The sequence below is a fragment of the Oncorhynchus kisutch genome, unplaced genomic scaffold, assembly GCF_002021735.2.
Source record: "Oncorhynchus kisutch isolate 150728-3 unplaced genomic scaffold, Okis_V2 Okis09a-Okis19a_hom, whole genome shotgun sequence".
NCBI lineage: Eukaryota > Metazoa > Chordata > Actinopteri > Salmoniformes > Salmonidae > Oncorhynchus > Oncorhynchus kisutch.
The window spans coordinates 5811056-5832006 of record NW_022261985.1 but is presented as its reverse complement, the minus strand read 5'-3'; the positions used below and the strand labels follow the sequence as shown (position 1 = coordinate 5832006).

At 46.4% G+C, this 20951-nt stretch overlaps 2 protein-coding genes across 36 annotated transcripts in view; one reads left to right on the top strand and one right to left on the bottom strand.

Annotated features, from left to right (window-relative positions):
• The window catches only part of LOC109880168 (proline-rich protein 5), a 50003-nt gene extending 48261 nt beyond the window's left edge, over positions 1-1742 (top strand). For all 6 annotated transcript variants that reach the window (XM_031815409.1, XM_031815408.1, XM_031815410.1 and 3 more), the window contains one exon: positions 843-1742. In XM_031815409.1, coding sequence (XP_031671269.1) covers positions 843-1468 — 626 coding nt within the window. In that variant the 3' untranslated portion in view covers positions 1469-1742. The remainder of the gene's footprint in view (positions 1-842) is intronic.
• Positions 1743-7214: 5472 nt separating this feature from the next.
• Positions 7215-20951, bottom strand: part of LOC109887454 (putative homeodomain transcription factor 2) — a 106608-nt gene continuing 92871 nt past the window's right edge. For 4 of the 30 annotated variants that reach the window (XM_031815561.1, XM_031815580.1, XM_031815588.1 and 1 more), the window contains 11 exons: positions 17851-18051; positions 16164-16385; positions 15523-15663; positions 14327-14608; positions 14054-14185; positions 13600-13692; positions 13302-13457; positions 11851-11946; positions 11611-11736; positions 10693-11463; positions 7215-10159 (listed from right to left, as the gene is read on the bottom strand). In XM_031815561.1, the coding sequence (XP_031671421.1) occupies positions 11443-11463; positions 11611-11736; positions 11851-11946; positions 13302-13457; positions 13600-13692; positions 14054-14185; positions 14327-14608; positions 15523-15663; positions 16164-16385; positions 17851-18051 (1470 nt within the window). In that variant the 3' untranslated portion in view covers positions 7215-10159; positions 10693-11442. Of the gene's footprint in view, positions 10160-10475; positions 10507-10585; positions 11464-11610; positions 11737-11850; positions 11947-13301; positions 13458-13599; positions 13693-14053; positions 14186-14326; positions 14609-15522; positions 15664-16163; positions 16386-17850; positions 18052-20951 lie in introns of those variants that run through there. The other 26 variants (XM_031815584.1, XM_031815586.1, XM_031815590.1 and 23 more) reach the window with 23 other exon arrangements.

Sequence of the window (20951 nt, the reverse complement as noted above, 5' to 3'; positions counted from 1 at the left end):
TCTCTCTCCCTCCCTCCATCCCACCACTTCTTTCTCTCCTTCACTCACCCCTCTTCACCCCTCCTCCTATCCTCATCCCTCTTCACCCCTCCTATCCTCAACCCTCTTCACCCCTCCTCTTCATCCCTCTTCACCCCTCCTCCTATCCTCATCCCTCTTCACCCCTCCTCCTATCCTCATGCCTCTTCACTCCTCCTCCTATCCTCATCCCTCTTCACTCCTCCTCCTATCCTCAACCCTCTTCACTCCTCCTCCTATCCTCATCCCTCTTCACCCCTCCTCCTATCCTCATCCCTCTTCACCCCTCCTCCTATCCTCATCCCTCTTCACCCCTCCTCCTATCCTCATCCCTCTTCACCCCTCCTCCTATCCTCATCCCTCTTCACCCCTCCTCCTATCCTCATCCCTCTTCACCCCTCCTCCTATCCTCATCCCTCTTCACTCCTCCTCCTATCCTCATCCCTCTTCACCCCTCCTCCTATCCTCATGCCTCTTCACTCCTCCTCCTATCCTCATCCCCTTCACTCCTCCTCCTATCCTCATCCCTCTTCACCCCTCCTCCTATCCTCATGCCTCTTCACTCCTCCTCCTATCCTCATCCCCTTCACTCCTCCTCCTATCCTCATCCCCTTCACTCCTCCTCCTATCCTCATGCCTCTTCACTCCTCCTATCCTCATCCCCTTCACTCCTCCTCCTATCCTCATCCCTCTTCACCCCTCCTCCTATCCTCATCCCTCTTCACCCCTCCTCCTATCCTCATCCCTCTTCACTCCTCCTCATCCCTCTTCACCCCTCCTCCTATCCTCATCCCTCTTCACCCCTCCTCCTATCCTCTCTCCAGAAAAGCGTCTGCAGCGGTGCTGGCCCAAGTCAGGCGACGCCCCCGTGAAGAACCTGGTGATGCGCTCCAAGTCCTACAACGTGCCCATGTTGACGCCTGTGGTGGAGTATGATACCGAGACAGGCTCCGTGAGCAGCATGGGCATCCGCCGCCATTCTGTCTGCGAGATGACTTCCTGTCTGGAAGAAGGCGCCATCAACGACATCAGCACCACTTCCTCCCTGGCCTCCGCGGCCCAGCCGGGCCTCTCCTCCCTGGAGCAGGAGCTCAGCCTGACAGGGGTTGTTTGTGGTGGAAGTCTGGATCTCTGTGGGTCTGTGGGGTCTGAGTCTTTGGGGTCCCTACTCCAGCCCTCCATCTTTCAGGGCTCTCACTCCCCAGGACCCTTCCTCCACGGCGGGGGGGAGTCGACGGTGTCCCCCTCTGTTCTGTGTCAGGTCCACTCTGGCTCAGAGACGGGGTCGATCCCCAGCTGTTCCTCCAGCCCGGAGACAGTGGTAGATCAGATACTGGACTCTATGGACTCTGACCCTGATGGCATCTTCATAGACTTCTCCCTCCACAGCTGCTCAGACTCTTCATCCTCTGATTACAGCAGGGAGAGTGGTAGACAGAGTGTGGTGTAATTTGGGGTTTTCTGGTAACTAATCAGTTGGATGATCTTGTGATTGCCTGCTTATTCACTACTGATTTCTGGAAAATCTGTGACTAGTGAGAAAGTGTCTGGAGATTTGCAGCCCTAGAGGTCTGATGAATCTCAAGGGATTATCACACGTACTGACACCATCTGTACTCCACTCACACCGTCGTCTGGAAAAACACACCGCTCTTTCTGGGGTCTATTTTTCATGGAATATTTCTACAGTAAAATCATTTTTATTAAAAAAATGTTTTGCTTCATTTTGAGGATAAACTGTATTTCTTTGTGTTTGTATTGCTGATGCTCAGTGACTCAGACAACTAACAGTCTGAGGTGTCTCTTCAGGTCTTGTGGAAGGAAACAGTCTGAGGTGTCTCTTCAGGTATTGTGGAAGGAAACAGTCTGAGGTGTCTCTTCAGGTATTGTGGAAGGAAACAGTCTGAGGTGTCTCTTCAGGTATTGTGGAAGGAAACAGTCTGAGGTGTCTCTTCAGGTATTGTGGAAGGAAACAGTCTGAGGTGTCTCTTCAGGTATTGTGGAAAGGAAACAGTCTGAGGTGTCTCTTCAGGTATTGTGGAAGGAAACAGTCTGAGGTGTCTCTTCAAGTCTTGTGAAAGGAAACAGTGGAAAGGAGAAGAGATCAATCAGACCTAGCTGAGCTCTCTGGGATGACCCCACACCTGGGTGACCAGAGGTCATGAGTTCATTGCTTTCTCAACATGTCTCTTGTTCAAGAGGCAGTGCTGGGGAGAGGAGATAAGATAGTGTTCACATGTCTTCATTTTAAGCAGTAGGTATCATGTAGGCCTGGGTGATATTTCTGCCACAGTAATCTGTGGCTGGGCCTTTGTTTCTGCTTCAACATCGCCACCATGTGGACGGGATGTGCAAGTGCCTGCTGCGCCAGAGTCGAATCCACAAAGAGATGTGTTTTGGAATGTGAAGGATCTGGTGGCTCAGTGGTAAGGATCTCACCCCATAAGCATGGGGTCGTAGGGTATGATTCCTGACAAAGCCTGGAGGACTGTGACAACTGCTGGAGGTTTCCCCTCCTGTGAACAGCAGCAGTTATGGGGGAAAACCTCTGGGAAAAGTAGACCTGTAGGTTTTTAAAAAAGATCCATTTGAAAATGAAGGGTCTACTTTCTCAGAGGTTTATGACCACAACACATCCTGATCCAGAGCTGTGACTTGAACCTACAACCCTGAACATATGGGGTGAGATCTTTACACCAGAGCCCCAGACTCCTTCACACCTCTAAACTGTTTTCTTTGTCATTTTCACATTGAGAATTGCTGAAATGACCAATAACTCAAACCTAAGATTTGAACCCATAACCTCTATGGTTGAAGGTAGGAAATGAACCTGAAAGCCACAGACTCTCACACTTCTAGCTCTTCTTACCACAATCTAAATAGGTAAACACATGTCTTCTCTCAACTAATGATTTACTAAGATCCTTTGTATTCTAAATGAACTTGTATGACACAGCCATGTACAATTTATGGCGTTGGTTTTATGATTTTCTAAAAACAATGACACGTTCAAATGTATTGCCATTAATTATTGTAGCATTTGATGGACAAGTCATTCTGATTTGATCTCATGATTATGTCAAACGGAACCTCAACTCAAACTTGACATTTAATGCAGAATTTTTGTTGGTCTGTTCAAGATTCTGGGCTTGATTCAATCCCGTAGTGCTGAAAATCTGCTGTACAGTGTGATTGAAATTGTCACCTGACCCTTCGGAAAGTATTCAGACCCCTTGACTTTTTCCAAATGTTCTTCAGTTACAACTTTATTCTAAAATGTATTTGTTTTTTTTTCCCCTCATCAATTCACACACAATACCCCCATAGTGACATCACAATACCCCCATAGTGACATCACAATACCCCCATAGTGACAAAGCAAAAACCGTTAATTTTTTTTTAATGACAAATAAAAAATGACATTTCCATTAGTATTCAGACCCTTTACTCAGTACTTTGTTGAAGCATCTTTGGCAGCGATTACAGCATAGAGTCTTCTTGGGTATGACGATACAAGCTTGGTACACCTGTATTTGGGGACCTTCTCCCATTCTTTTCTGCTTGAGAGGACCTGCAATGCCAGGTTGGGGAGCATTGCTGCAAAAACTATTTTCAGGTCTCTCCAGAGATGTTTGATTTTATTTAACCAGGAAAAGCCCATTGAGACCCAGAGTCTCTTTTTCAAGGGAAAGCTGGCCAAGAAGTCAGCATCAATACATTACATAATTCAAACATACAACAACATGATCCAGCCTAAAAAAAGCATTTACACTCCTCCGTAACATTCTCCCAATATGTTAAATTCATTCAGTGGCACTAACATATCTAGATGAAGCACGGATTGTAGATTATTCCATGATGTTCAATCGGGTTCAAGTCTGGGCTCTGGCTGGGCCACACAAGGACATTCAGAGACTTGTCCCTAAGCCACTACTGCGTTGTCTTGGCTGTGTGCTTAGGGTCGTTGTCCTGTTGGAAGGTGAACCTTGGCCCCAGTCTGAGGTCCTGAGCGCTCTGGAGCAGATTTTCATCAAGGATCTCTCTGTACTTTGCTCTGTTCATCTTTCCCTCGATCCTGACTCGTCTCCCAGTCCCTGTCACTGAAAAACATCCCCACAGCATGATGCTGCCACCACCATGCTTCACCGTAGGGATGGTGCCAGGTTTCCTCCAGACGTGACGCTTGGCATTCAGGCCAAAGAGTTCCATCTTGGTTTCATCAGACCAGATAATCTTCTTTCTCATGGTCTTTAGGACTAACTTCTTGTTTCTCATGGTCTGAGTCCTTTTGGCAAACTCCAAGCGGGCTGTCATGTGTCTTTATACTGAGTAGTGGCTTCCATCTGGCCACTCTACCATAAAGGTCTGATTGGTGGAGTGCTGCAGAGATGGTTGTCCTTCTGGAAAGTTCTTCCATCTCCACAGAGGAACTCTGGAGCTGTCAGAATGACCATCAGGTTCTTGGTCACCTCCCTGACCAAGGCCCTTCTCCCCCGATTGCTCAGTTTTGACGGGCGGCCAGCTCTAGGAAGAGTCTTGGTGGTTCCAAAATTCTTCCATTTAAGAATGATGGAGGCCACTGTGTTCTTGGGGACCTTCAATGCTGCATACATTTTTTGGTACCCTTCCCCAGATCTCGACACAATCCTGTCTCTGAGCTCTACGGACAATTACTTCAACCTCATGGCTTGGTTTTTGCTCTGACATGCACTGTCAACTGTGGGACCTTTATATAGACAGCTGTGTGCCTTTCCAAATCATGTCCAATCAATTGAATTTACCACAGGTGGACTCCAATCAAGTTGTAGAAACATCTCAAGGATGATCAATGGAAACAGGATGCACCTGAGCTCAATTTCAAGTCTCATAGCAAATGCTCTGAATACTTATGTAAATAAACTTGTATTTTACTTTTATAAATTAGCACAAAAAAAGCCTGTTTTGATTCGTCATTATGGGGTATTGTGTGTAGATTGCTGAGGAATTGTTAAAAAATATATATATTTTAGAATAAGGCTGTAATGTGACAAAATGTGGAAAATGTCAAGGGGACTGAATACTTTCTGAAGGCACCATCACATTGCCTAAATAGCAAGTTTCACACTTGATTTTTCTAAAGGTAAAATTTCTATACAGATTTTAATTAAGATGAGTAACTTTCTACAGCTCTTTTCTTTTTGTTCCCATGGGTCCTGTTCAGGTTGATGTGGAAACTTCAAGTCTTGTGAAAGGAAACAGTAGAGGTGTCTCTTCAAGTCTTGGGTATCCAGGCTGATGGGTATCCAGATAGACATTGGTTCTGTTCAGGCTGATGTGTGTCCAGATAGACATTGGTCCTGTTCAGGCTGATTGCTGATGTGTGTCCAGATAGACATTGGTTCTGTTCAGGCTGATGTGTATCCAGATGGACATTGGTTCTGTTCAGGCTGATGTGTGTCCGGATAGACATTGGTCCTGTTCAGGCTGATGGGTATCCAGATAGACATTGGTTCTGTTCAGGCTGATGTGTGTCCAGATAGACATTGGTCCTGTTCAGGCTGATGTGTATCTAGATAGACATTGGTTCTGTTCAGGCTGATTGCTGATGTGTGTCCAGATAGACATTGGTTCTGTTCAGGCTGATGTGTATCCAGATAGACATTGGTTCTGTTCAGGCTGATTGCTGTGTGTCCAGATAGACATTGGTTCTGTTCAGGCTGATTGCTGATGTGTATCCAGATAGACATTGGTTCTGTTCAGGCTGATGTGTATCCAGATGGACATTGGTTCTGTTCAGGCTGATGTGTGTCCGGATAGACATTGGTTCTGTTCAGGCTGATGGGTATCCAGATAGACATTGGTTCTGTTCAGGCTGATGTGTGTCCAGATAGACATTGGTCCTGTTCAGGCTGATGTGTATCTAGATAGACATTGGTTCTGTTCAGGCTGATTGCTGATGTGTGTCCAGATAGACATTGGTTCTGTTCAGGCTGATGTGTATCCAGATAGACATTGGTTCTGTTCAGGCTGATTGCTGTGTGTCCAGATAGACATTGGTTCTGTTCAGGCTGATTGCTGATGTGTATCCAGATAGACATTGGTTCTGTTCAGGCTGATTGCTGATGTGTATCCAGATAGACATTGGTTCTGTTCAGGCTGATGTGTGTCCAGATAGACATTGGTTCTGTTCAGGCTGATGTGTATCCAGATAGACATTGGTTCTGTTCAGGCTGATTGCTGATGTGTATCCAGATAGACATTGGTTCTGTTCAGGCTGATTGCTGATGTGTATCCAGATAGACATTGGTTCTGTTCAGGCTGATTGCTGATGTGTATCCAGATAGACATTGGTTCTGTTCAGGCTGATGTGTATCCAGATAGACATTGGTTCGGTTCAGGCTGATGTGTATCCAGATAGACATTGGTTCGGTTCAGGCTGATGTGTATCCAGATAGACATTGGTTCTGTTCAGGCTGATTGCTGATGTGTGTCCAGATAGACATTGGTTCTGTTCAGGCTGATTGCTGATGTGTATCCAGACAGACATTGGTTCTGTTCAGGCTGATTGCTGATGTGTATCCAGACAGACATTGGTTCTGTTCAGGCTGATTGCTGATGTGTATCCAGACAGACATTGGTTCTGTTCAGGCTGATTGCTGATGTGTATCCAGACAGACATTGGTTCTGTTCAGGCTGATTGCTGATGTGTATCCAGACAGACATTGGTTCTGTTCAGGCTGATTGCTGATGTGTATCCAGACAGACATTGGTTCTGTTCAGGCTGATTGCTGATGTGTGTCCAGATAGACATTGGTTCTGTTCAGGCTGATTGCTGATGTGTATCCAGATAGACATTGGTTCTGTTCAGGCTGATTGCTGATGTGTATCCAGACAGACATTATTTACATGTCAGTTTATTTCAATGATGATTCCCATCAAGAGATACGATCGCTTGTTTTGATCGAGTGTCTCTACAAGGGGTGGTATGTATGAAGAAATGTAACGTCTATGAAATAGGTTTTCAGTGAAGAAAGTGATTTGCATCCTAAATGGCACCATATTCCCTACGTAGTGCACTTCTTTTGAACAGGACCCATAGGGACCCATTAAAAGTAGTGCACTATATAGGGAATAGGTATTGGTACACAGCCATGATGAAATGTAGGAATCTAAACTGTTGTTTTGCTCATATGATGTACGAAGGAAGAAACTAGAAGTTGAGTGAGTGACACAAAAATGTCCATTTTTATTTTCCTTATAAACACCTAGAACTGAGGAAACAGACCAGCTCACTAAAAGTTGTTTTTCTTCTCTTCAACATAAATATGCAGACTTCCTTTGAAAACGGAATCACAACGCAAAAACAAGTGTGCGTCGGAAATGTCACCCTATTCCCTACGTAGTGCACTACTTTTGACCAGGGCTCTGGTGCACTAGGGATCAGGATGGCATTTCAGACAGGTTCAGAGTCATTTTCTAAATACATTTTTTCAGACTCAAGTGACTGCAAATTGTGTCTTTTCTCTCGCAACCACAAAAACACGAGGGACAATCTTCACAACAACAAGATGAAGCAACACCATGTTTTCTGAAAGCATTTCCAATAATATGAAACCGAAACAGTTATTTTGTGTTAATAAATACAGTTGTATCCAGTAAATAAAAAGCACTTTGGTCATCTTCACACAGACTGAGCCTCGCCAAATGGTACCAAGCAATAACAACTACAATGGTGTGTGTCACATTGTTTCTATACACTAATTTAAAGTGCCGAACGGTAGCGACGAACATCGACTGTGTGGAACAGCGACTAAGACCTGGGACCTCTTTGTTCCAACTATAATACAAACACGGTGTGTGTTGAGCTACGAGTTATTGCTTGAAATTACAGTCTAACCATTGAATTAACTCAAATGCGCTGTGAGAAAACCATGCAACGTAAAACAGTAGACAAGGGAAGGAGGGCGAGAGAAAGCACCATGTTGATGAGGTTGTGATGACGGCTGCAACGTAAAACAGTAGACAAGGGAAGGAGGGCGAGAGAAAGCAACATGTTGACGAGGTTGTGATGACGGCTGCAACGTAAAACAGTAGACAAGGGAAGGAGGGCGAGAGACAGCAACATGTTGACGAGGTTGTGATGACGGCTGCAACGTAAAACAGTAGACAAGGGAAGGAGGGCGAGAGAAAGCAACATGTTGACGAGGTTGTGATGACGGCTGCAACGTAAAACAGTAGACAAGGGAAGGAGGGCGAGAGAAAGCAACATGTTGATGAGGTTGTGATGACGGCTGCAACGTAAAACAGTAGACAAGGGAAGGAGGGCGAGAGAAAGCAACATGTTGATGAGGTTGTGATGACGGCTGCAACGTAAAACAGTAGACAAGGGAAGGAGGGCGAGAGAAAGCAACATGTTGACGAGGTTGTGTTGACGGCTGCAACGTAAAACAGTAGACAAGGGAAGGAGGGCGAGAGAAAGCAACATGTTGACGAGGTTGTGATGACGGCTGCAACGTAAAACAGTAGACAAGGGAAGGAGGGCGAGAGAAAGCAACATGTTGACGAGGTTGTGATGACGGCTGCAACGTAAAACAGTAGACAAGGGAAGGAGGGCGAGAGAAAGCAACATGTTGACGAGGTTGTGATGACGGCTGCAACGTAAAACAGTAGACAAGGGAAGGAGGGCGAGAGAAAGCAACATGTTGACGAGGTTGTGATGACGGCTGCAACGTAAAACAGTAGACAAGGGAAGGAGGGCGAGAGAAAGCAACATGTTGACGAGGTTGTGTTGACGGCTGCAACGTAAAACAGTAGACAAGGGAAGGAGGGCGAGAGAAAGCAACATGTTGACGAGGTTGTGATGACGGCTGCAACGTAAAACAGTAGACAAGGGAAGGAGGGCGAGAGAAAGCAACATGTTGACGAGGTTGTGATGACGGCTCACAGGCCTGAATAGCAGTATTTCAACCAGACTGCACACGTCACTGTGTCTGGTTTACAAAATAGGGTTGGGAGTACAGAAGCCAATACTGAATGGTATCACCATAAAAGGTCGCGACCCCACTCCCTCAGGGTCTCAGTATGTAAGAAACACATTTCCATTACAGACTTGTACAAGTGTGTACCAGGACAAACATAAACACCTCCCCCCAAATGATCATTATACGAGTAACATAGTTAACAATGTTCAGTCACACACCGTTTAGCTAGCGGGCCTGGATGTCTCAATTTCACATACAGAATACTAACCCAGATATGTTGGCTAGGTTTACATATTCCCATCTACCCAGTACAGTACTGTACCTCCCATCCAGCCAGTACAGTATATCCCTTCTAGCCAATACAGTACAGTACCTCCCATCTAGCCAGTACAGTACCTCCCATCTAGCCAATACAGTGCAGTACCTCCCATCTAGCCAGTACAGTACCTCCCATCTAGCCAGTACAGTAATGTACCTCCCATCTACCCAGTACAGTACTGTACCTCCCATCTACCCAGTACAGTACAGTACCTCCCATCCACACAGTACAGTACAGTACCTCCCATCCACACAGTACAGTACCTCCCATCCACCCAGTACAGTACCTCCCATCCACCCAGTACAGTACAGTACCTCTCATCTAGCCAGTACAGTACATCCCATCCAGCCAGTACAGTACATCCCATCCAGCCAGTACAGTACCTACCATCTAGCCAGTACAGTACCTACCATCTAGCCAGTACAGTACATATTCTAGCCAATACAGTACAGTACCTCCCATCTAGCCAGTACAGTACATATTCTAGCCAATACAGTACCTACCATCTAGCCAGTAAAGTACATCTTCTAGCCAATACAGTACAGTACCTCCCATCTAGCCAGTACAGTACAGTCCACCCATCTACCCAGTACAGTACCTCCCATCCAGCCAGTACAGTACCTCCCGTCTAGCCAATAAAGTACAGTACATCCCATCTAGCCAGTATAGTACCTCTTCTAGCCAACAGTACAGTACCTCCCATCTAGCCAGTACAGTACCTCCCATCTAGCCAGTACAGTACCTCCCATCTAGCCAGTACAGTACCTCCCATCTAGCCAGTACAGTACCTCCCATCCAGCCAGGACAGTACCTCCCATCTATCCAATACAGTACAGTACCTCCCATCTAGCCAGTACAGTACCTCCCATCCAGCCAGGACAGTACCTCCCATCTATCCAATACAGTACAGTACCTCCCATCTAGCCAGTACAGTACCTCCCATCTAGCCAGTACAGTACCTCCCATCTAGCCAGTACAGTACCTCCCATCCAGCCAGGACAGTACAGTACCTCCCATCTAGCCAGTACAGTACAGTACCTCCCATCTAGCCAGTACTGTACCTCCCATCCAGCCAGGACAGTACAGTACCTCCCATCTAGCCAGTACAGTACCTCCCATCCAGCCAGGACAGTACCTACCATCTATCCAATACAGTACAGTACCTCCCATCTAGCCAGTACAGTACCTCCCATCTAGCCAGTACAGTACCTCCCATCTAGCCAGTACAGTACAGTACCTCCCATCTAGCCAGTACAGTACAGTACCTCCCATCTAGCCAGGACAGTACAGTACCTCCCATCTAGCCAGTACAGTACAGTACCTCCCATCCAGCCAGGACAGTACAGTACCTCCCATCCAGCCAGGACAGTACAGTACATCCCATCTAGCCAGTACAGTACCTCCCATCTAGCCAGTACAGTACCTCACCTATTTTCTCACCAATCATTTGAGTGATGTGTTGTGTTTTATCCTGCCTCTATCTCTCCACTACAGCCGTCACTTAGCTTATCATTAGAAACGCCAAACACACAGAAACATTGTTCATCTATTCTGAACTTTGGTGTACTGTTGTTGTCGTCAAAAGCAACAACAAAAAAGCCTACATGGAATTGACCAGAAAGTACAACCTGTTTGTGTGTATGTAGGCTTTAAAACACATTATTATTATTATTATTACAGTCCGTCTATGATCGGAAACAACTACTCGTTGCAGTTCTCACAGTGAAATGACTGTGTTTCTGTCACAGTCAACAAACTAAACAGCTGCATTATAATGCACATTGTCCTTACTAGTCTGAAGGGATGGAACTCTTTTACCTTTTTAACTGAATTGTCATCTTGCTGTGTGTGTTTTGATCCCATCCCTCTGAGAACACAAAACCTTGTATAGCTTAAAATAACATTTTGTAACTTTTTCAACAACAACAAAAATTTAAAAATACTGAAAGGGTAAAATAAATATATCTTGAATTGCACAAGTGAAATGTAAGCACTCCGTTATTCTGAGAATGGGGCTGTTTGTCCGTCAGACCATAGTTACAGGGAAGCCCAGTCAGTCCGTGAGCGAAAGGACAACAGCGCCCCTGTGTGGTGAGAGAATGTATCACATCTTCCAGAGCCAGCTGTGACCTGATCAGCTTACTGTCATGATTTGATCTTCCAGAGCTGAGGACAGAAACGTGTGGTAAGTTCTTCCTTCATACTGATGTCTACACACTCAACAAATCTACTCCATTTCAAATAAACTGGTGTATAAGTACTAGTACCACACACACACACACACACACACACACACACACACACACGTGTTACCTTCAGGTTGAAGCCCAGTAGGTCACTGATGACCCCAGACACAGCAGACAGGATGACCACCTGGGTGATGTTGTAGAGCAGAGGGTTCATCGTCAGACCATACAGCCTGAACGGAGCATCCAACTCCTGGGGAGTGAGAGGAGGTAGGAGGGGGAGAAATGGAGGGGGAGATGGAGAGATTAATAATGGAGATAAGATGAGAAAGAGAGAGAGAACCAATAGAGATGGAGCTTGCCGTACCTTCAATAGCTTGGTGGCCAGCTTCAGTACGTTGTTGACCAATGTCAAATCCTCCTTCTTGTTTGGTTTCTTCTCCATCTTCAGGTACAGATTAATCTGGTGAAAACAGTTAGTCAATAGAAGTTGAGCCTTAAAGGAAATATCCTCCAAACCACTCATTCCTTTCATTTACAGTGTTAAATAACACTAACATGTGAGAATATTATTGTGAATCAATGTTTCATTTTGGCGTTATAATAAGGTTGGTGGCAACATCGAAAATAGTTGTGGAAATCTGTTGCAGCTCAAGTTGACTACAAGATCCACAATGCAATGCTCTCTCCATGGGCTGGCTGGCTATATAGCAAGCAAACACACAATTTATACCAAAGACAATATCAGCATGTAAAGTAGCCAGTTAGCTTTAAACTCGCCTACAATCTCACCATGTTTAATCTGCAGATGGAGTCTAACATTCGCAACGGCAGATATACTTTTGAGGAGATGGGAAACATTGCCTGTGCTATGTCAATGCGATGCATTCTGGGTGATTCTGGGACAAGGAGCACTCTCCTTCAAGGAGTGAATGAGTCTACTGGGCGCTATCTCAAAACCCCGAAATCAGCACGAATTTCGTCAACAATAAGTACAACATTACAAATATTTTCCAAGATGTGAGAGAATTAACTTGCCATCTGTAATATCGTATACATTTGGAATCGTGGAGAATAGGTACGTTTCTCGACAAATACGCGATTAGTTTAGCAACCGCGTTACGCAGCATGACAACGTGAACGCGATTGGTCGACGGTCTGCTGGGTGGGGCGTTATAATATCTTCTATCTCTGCCATGCAATGCACCCTGGACTAAAGAGGTAGACAAATATGCTAGACCCTGCATTAAATGACACATTTCTCAAGGTAGAAATATAGCAAAAATATGATCAATGGCTCATTCGAGAGAAGACATCCTCCCAAGTTAACATAGGCCAGTATTGAAATCTGACATGTATGATAGATGTTTTCGCGATCTAAAAGTCATATTCCTATTAACTTCCAGTGTAGTGAGAGCGACTTTATCACGGTGCTACTTTTACCGGCCTGCTTGAACGCCAATGAAAACATTGAAATGAGGTGCACAAAAAACAATATAACATTCAAAATGGATGAACCTTTTGTCACTTAAAATGTGTGTTCCTATGTAACTACACAAGTTAGCAAGTGTGGTACATCTGCTAGTTCTTCCTCAGTATTAACTGGCGAGCTTCCAAAGTCTTGCTATAAGGATACCAGTTGCGTGTGTACCTCCCTCCATGCCTGTCTACTTGTTCTGTCAGTAAGATGGAGGTGTTGCTGGTCTCTGAGCCTGTCTACCTGTTCTGTCAGTAAGATGGAGGTGTTGCTGGTCTCTGAGCCTGTCTACCTGTTCTGTCAGTAAGATGGAGGTGTTGCTGGTCTCTGAGCCTGTCTACCTGTTCTGTCAGTAAGATGGAGGTGTTGCTATACTTCTTGCTGGTCTCTGAGCCCAGGGTAACAAAGCGGAGCAGGAAGAGAGACAGAGAGGAACACCAGATCACCAGCTCCCAGTTATAGTGACACTCCAGGAAGGTGTGGTGGATATGGAGCAACTACAGGGAGGAGGAGAGAAGAGCTTGTTTAAACGCTCGTCCCACTCAAACAGACAAACAGGTGAAACAGCATTCACACCGTTACCAACTGTATTAGAGCATAACAGACAAGGACTGTAGCAGGCTGAGAATGGTGACTCACGCTGACCTGAGCACAGCAGATGAAGACTACGGAGAGGGTGAGGAGGAAGGCAGAGGACACGATCACATCCACCGACCGCTGAGGACCCCTTCTCTGTAACACACATTTTAATACTTTAGTTGGACAAACACATTTATCCACCCACGTCTATCACACACACAACACATCTCCTCATGGACACAGAGGGGAGGTTCAGGTAGGCATGATGGAACAACAACACATCTCCTCATAGACACAGAGGGGAGGTTCAGGTAGGCATGATGGAACATCAACACATCTCCTCAGACACAGAGGGGAAGTTCAGGTAGGCATGATGGAACAACAACACATCTCCTCAGACACAGAGGGGAGGTTCAGGTAGGCATGATGGAACAACAACACATCTCATGGACACAGAGGGGAGGTTCAGGTAGGCATGATGGAACAACAACCAGTAGGAGAACATAGAACACACCTTGAGATATGAGCGCAGAGAGAGCCACATCTTAATGTTCTGGACTTTCTTCAGACGGAAGTGAGGCACCTCCGACTTCCTGGCTCGCCGTGCCGACGTCAGGTGACCAAACAGCTTGGCAAATAGCAGCCTCTGTCAGGTCCAACACACACACACACACACTATACGTGTAAGTGATGAGACCTTTAGAAATAAAATGTCTTCATGTAACAATCAATGGTCAATATTGATCTGTAATTAAGATGACAGAACCTGGAAAACACACACACACACCTGTTTGTATGTCCTCTCGGCCACGCTGAGCAGGAAGAAGAAGAGCCAGATGAGACAGACGCGCACCATGAAGCTGAGCGTTACCATGGTGATCACCATGATGTCAGAGGAGGAGCCAAACGCCACAGAGATGAGCTCATTGGCTGAGAGCTGTGTCAGCTGTGTCAGCTGTTCCAGGTCCTTGTACTGAGACAGCCTATAGGCGAAGGGCGTCAGGCCCAGAGTCACTGACACCAGGTTACCAAAGACCTGGTAGCCAATACCTGGGGTGTACAGGTTGACCTGGAGGAAGGTAGAGATGGAGAGAAGAAGAGATAAAGAGACAGGAGGGAGAGATGGATGGAGGGAGAGGGGAGGAGAGATGGAGAGAGGGAGCAATGGAAGTGAGGAGAGATAAAGGGAGAGGCGAGGAGAGATGGAGAGAGAGAGGGAGGGAAAGAGATAAAGGGAGAGGCGAGGAGAGATGGAGAGAGAGAGGGAGGGAAAGAGATAAAGGGAGAGGCGAGGAGAGATGGAGAGAGAGAGGGAGGGAAAGAGATAAAGGGGGAGGCGAGGAGAGATGGAGAGAGAGAGGGAGGGAAAGAGATAAAGGGGGAGGCGAGGAGAGATGGAGAGAGAGAGGGAGGGAAAGAGATAAAGGGGGAGGCGAGGAGAGATGGAGAGAGAGAGGGAGGGAAAGAGATAAAGGGAGAGGCGAGGAGAGATGGAGAGAGAGAGGGAGGGAAAGAGATAAAGGGGGAGGCGAGGAGAGATGGAGAGAGGGAGGGAAAGGGGGAGGCGAGGAGAGATGGAGAGAGAGAGGGAGGGAAAGAGATAAAGGGGGAGGCGAGGAGAGATGGAGAGAGAGAGGGAGGGAAAGAGATAAAGGGAGAGGCGAGGAGAGATGGAGAGAGAGAGAGGGAGGGAAAGAGATAAAGAGACAGGAGAGAGACAGCCGTTACCTATATCTTTCATGTCATTGGTCTAAGTTATAGAGAATGTAAAGTGATCTGAGAGAAACGTGGTATATATAATATATACATATATAGGTGCCTTCCAATATCATGGAGTCCAATCTGCATTCACTACCATTCTAGTTGAGAAAACTCCCCCAGGTGGCTGAAGGAGGTGTGTTCCCAGTCTTCCATTGTAAAGCGTTACAGTCCACACCAGATGTCATCCCTGACAACAGTATCAAGGCCCTGGCTGTTACTCACCCTGTTCATGATCATACCGCTGATCTCCAGGACAGACATGTCAGCCTTCTTACAGTCGTTCCCCTCCCAGACGATGGCACTGACCCGCTCCAGACCTGGGTTGGTGCTGTGTAGCCACGTATGACCCTGTAGAGGACACAACTAGATCAACACAATAACTACCGTTACACGCTGAGGGTTTGAGGCTGATCATCCTCATTGACAAGGTCAATATGACCACTGTTACCACGGTTACGTCAGAACACACAGTGACAACAAAATCAGATAAATAGGAACATTCACGCTACCACCAAAACCTCTTAATTAATGTTGCAACCATTTTATTGCAAGTTCAGTCCCACACTTACCCCCTCCTTCTCTAACCTTTGACCTTCGATCTCTAACCCCTGATAAACAGGGTGAAAGGGTCATCTCTGTTCTCCTTGGTAGCAGGGCAGACTGCAGCTCCCTCTCCCTCTGTCAAACCCTAACATCACACGTCTAACCCTAACTCCTAACCTTTGACCTCTAACCCACCAGGTGAAAGGGGTCATCTCTGTACTCCTTCTTGGTAGCAGGGCAGACTGCAGCTCCCTCTCCCTCTGTCAAACCCTAACATCACACGTCTAACCCTAACTCCTAACCTTTGACCTCTAACCCACCTGGTGAAAGGGGTCATCTCTGTACTCCTTCTTGGTAGCAGGGCAGACTGCAGCTCCCTCTCCCTCTGTCTCGCTGGTACACGAGGAGCGACACTCAGCACAGTGCAAGAAGTCCTCCCACAGCAGGTCCTCTGTCTCTGACTCGTGTCTGGTGCTCTCTGAGTCCTGGGTCCGCAGGCTGGAGCATCGAGAACTACAGCTGGTACCGGACTTAGGAGTCTCCTAGAGAGAGGGGGGGGTGAGTGTGTGTGTGTAGGGGGTGGAAATGTGTGTGTGATGTAGCTAAGTGTACCCACACGTTGAGAGCGTGTCTATGAACTGTGTGTGTGTGTGTATGTATGTACAGTTGAAGTCGGAAGTTTACATACACCTTAGCCAAATACATTTAAACTCAGTTGGTCACAATTCCTGACATTTAATCGTAGTAAAAAGTCCCTGTCTTAGGTCAGTTAGGATCACCACTTTATTTTAAGAATGTGAAATGTCAGAATAATAGTAGAGAGAATGATTTATTTCAGCTTTTATTTCACATTCCCAGTGGGTCAGAAGTTTACATATACTCAATTAGTATTTGGTAGCATTGCCTTTAAATTGTTTCACTTGCGTCAAACGTTTCGGGTAGCCTTCCACAAGCTTCCCACAATAAGTTGGGTGAATTTTGGCCCATTCCTCCTGACAGAGCTGGTGTAACTGAGTCAGGTTTGTAGGCCTCCTTGCTTGAACACGCTTTTTCTCAAGAAGTACGATCTTTGTCCCCATGTGCAGTTGCAAATTGTAGTCTGGCTTTTTTATGGTGGTTTTGGAGCAGTGGCTTCTTCCTGATTTGAATGGGGCCATGAGATTTTGAGTGAAAACCTCCTTCCATCAGCAAGGGCATTGAAGAAGAAACGTGGCTGGGTCTTTCAGCATGACAATAATCCCAAACACACCACCCGGGCAACGAAGGAGTGGCTTCGTAAGAAGCATTTCAAGGTCCTGGAGAGGCCTAGCAAGTCTCCAGATCTCAACCCCATAGAAAATCTTTGGAGGGAGTTGAAAGTCCGTGTTGCCCAGCAACAGCCCCAAAACATCACTGCTCTAGAGGAGATCTGCATGGAGGAATGGGCCAAAATACCAGCAACAGTGTGTGAAAACCTTGTGAAGACTTACAGAAAACATTTGACCTCTGTCATTCCCAACAAAGGGTATATAACAAAGTATTGAGAAACTTTTGTTATTGACCAAATACTTATTTTCCACCATAATTTGCTAATAAATTCATTAGAAATCCTACAATGTGATTTTCTGGATTTTTTTTCTCATTTTGGCTTTCATAGTTGAATTGTACCTATGATGAAAATTACAGGCCTCTCATCTTTTTAAGTGGGAGAACTTGCACAATTGGTGGCTGACTAAATACTTTTTTGCCCCACTGTATGTATGTATGTATGTGTGTGTGTGCAAGTGTGTGTGTATGTATGTACTGTATGCAAGTGTGTGTGTGTGTATGATGTACAGTATGTACTGTATGTAAGTGTGTGTGTGTGTGTATGATGTACAGTATGTACTGTATGTAAGTGTGTGTGTGTGTGTGTGTGTGTATGATGTACAGTATGTACTGTATGTAAGTGTGTGTGTGTATGATGTACAGTATGTACTGTATGTATGTGTGTGTCGCTGTGCATGTCTCTGTGTGAGTGTGACCAACCTGGGTAGTGTGGAGGTCACCCACCTCAGTGTTGATGGCGTAGTGTTTCTTGTAGTGATGTGGTTTCCTGTTGCGCAACGTGCAGTCGCTGCTGACGCGCTCTACGCCCCTACGGATGGCGGTGTAGGACGCTTCAGGATCCTCCTCACTAGACGCCTCATCAGACATGTTCTCCACACCCACACCACGGCTCTGGGTCTCCTGGGAGGAAGACAGATTCCTACTTTCAGACTACAGACTAGCGAGTGTATAGTCTGTTTATACATGGTTAAACTCACCTGTTTCAGGACAGGTGTGTGTGTGTGTGTATTAGCTACCTTGTTTACCTGCTGACGGAGAGCAGTAGCAGTGTGTTGTGTGGCGGTGGTGGTGTGTGTGTTACCTTGTTGTTTACCTCAGCAAGATGGCGCCGATAGAGATGGCAGCTTCGTTTTTAGTCCTTAGGAAACTGTGCACTATTTTGTTTTTCTAAAGTATTATTTCTTACATTATTAGCCCAGAAAACCTTAAGTGTTATTACATACAGCCAGGAAGAACTATTGGATATCAGAGAGACGTCAACTTACCAGCACAACCAGCACTACAGCCAGGAATACGACTTTCCCAAAGCAGATCCTTTGTCTGCACCTCCCAGGGCATTTGAACTGATTCCAGAGGCCGACCCAAAACAACGCCGTCGGAGGAGAGGGTGCCGGAGCGGTCTTCTAGTGAGGCTTCAGATGCGCGCACACCACCCAACGCTTCCGAGTACATTACTCGCTAATGTCCAGTCCCTAGTTAACGAAGAAGACGAAATCAGGGCAAGAGCTGCTTTCCAAAGAGATATCCGGGATTGTAACATACTCTGTTTCAAGAAAACATGGCTAGCTGTCCGTACAGCAAACGGTATTTTCAGTGCATCGCGCCAACAGGAATCAACATCTCTCCAGTAAGAAGAAGGGCGGGGGTGTATGTTTCATGATTAACGACTCATGGTGTAATTGTATCAACATACAAGAACTCAAGTCCTTTTGTTCCCCTGACTTAGAATTCCTCACAATCAAATGCCGACCGTATTATCTCCCAAGAGAACTCTCCTCGGTTATCGTCACAGCCGTGTATATCCCCCCGCAAAGTGGATACCAAGACAGCCATCAGGGAACTTCACTGGACTTTATGCAAACTGGAAACCATATATCCTGAGGCTGCATTTACTGTAGCTGTGGATTTTAACAAAGCTAATTTGAGAACAAGGCTACCTATACTCTATCAGCATATCGATTGCAGTACATGAGCGAGTAACACGCTCGACCATTGCTACTATAACTTCCGCAATGCGTACAAGGCCCTGTCCTCCTTTTGGCAAATCTGACCATGACTCCATCTTGTTGCTCCCCTCCTATAGGCAGAAACTAAAACAGGAAGTGCCCGTGCATAGGTCTATCCAACGCTGGTCTGACCAATCGGATTCCAGCTTCAAGATTGCTTCGATCACGTGGACTGGGATATGTTCCGGGTAGCCTCAGACAATAACATTGAAGTATACGCTGACTCGGTGAGCGAGTTTATAAGGAAGTGTATAGGAGATGTTGTACCGACTGTGACTGAAACTTTCCCTAACCAGAAACCGTGGATTGATAGCAGCATTCGCTGCTGAAAGCACGTACCCCCGCATTTAATCATGGCAAGGCAACTGGAAACACGGCCAATACAAACAGTGTAGTTATTCCCTCCGTAAGGCAATCAAACAAGCAAAGCGTCAGTATAGAGACAAAGTGGAATCGCAATTCAACGGCTCAAACACGAGACGTATGTGGCAGGGTCTACAGACAATCATGGATTACAAAAAGAAAACCAGCCCCGTCGCGGACATCGACATCTTGCTTCCAGACAAATTAAACAACTTCTTTGCGCGCTTTGAGGACAATACAGTGCCACCGACACAGCCCGCTACCAAAGACTGTGGGCTCTCCTTCTCCGTGGCCGACGTGAGTAAAACATTTAAATGTGTTAACCCTCGCAAGGCTGCCTGCCCAGACGGCATCCCTTACCGCCTCCTCAGAGCATGCGCAGACCAGCTGGCTGGTGTGTTTACGGACATATTCAATCAATCCCTATCCCAGTCAGCTGTCCCCACATGCTTCAAGATGGCCACCATTGTTCCTGTTCCCAAGACAGCTAAGGTAACTGAGCTAATCGACTACCGCCCCGTAGCACTCACTTTCGTCATTATGAAGTGCTTTGAGAGACTAGTCAAGGACCATATCACCTCCACCCTACCTGTTACATTTGACCCACTTCAATTTGCTTACCGCTCCAATAGGTCCACGGACAATGCAATCGCCATCACACTGCACACTGCCCTAACCCATCTGGACAAGAGGAATACTTATGTAGGAATGCTGTTTATTGATTACAGCTCAGCATTCAACACCATAGTACCCTCCAAACTCGTCCTTAAGCTTGAGACCCTGAGTCTCGACCCCGCCCTGTGCAACTGGGTACTGGACCAGGTGGTGAAGGTAGGAAACAACATCTCCACTCCGCTGATCCTCAACACTGGGGCCCCACAACGGTGCTTTCTGAGCCCTCTCCTGTACTCCCTGTTCACCCATGACTGCGAGGCCATGCACGCCTACAGTGGTAGGCTTGATTACCAATGACGAGATGGCCTACAAGGAGGAGGTGAGGGCCCTCGGAGTGTGGTGTCAGGAAAATAACCTCTCTCTCAATGTCAGCAAAACAAAAGAGATGATTGTGGACTTCAGGAAACAGCAAAGGGAACACACCCCTAACCACATCGACGGGACAGCAGTGGAGAAGGTGGAAAGCCTGGTACGGCAACTGCACCGCCCACAAACGCAGGGCTCTCCAGAGGGTGGTGAGGTCTGCACAACGCATCACTGGGAGCAAACTACCTGGCCCACAGGACACCTACAAAACCCAATTTCACAGGAAGGCCATAAAGATCATCAAGGACAACAACCACCCGAGCCACTGCCTGTTCACCCTGCTCCCATCCAGAAAGTGAGGTCAGTACAGGTACATCAAAGCTGGGACAGAGAGATTGAAAAACAGCTTTTATCTCAAGGCCATCAGATTGTTAAATAGCCATCACTAGC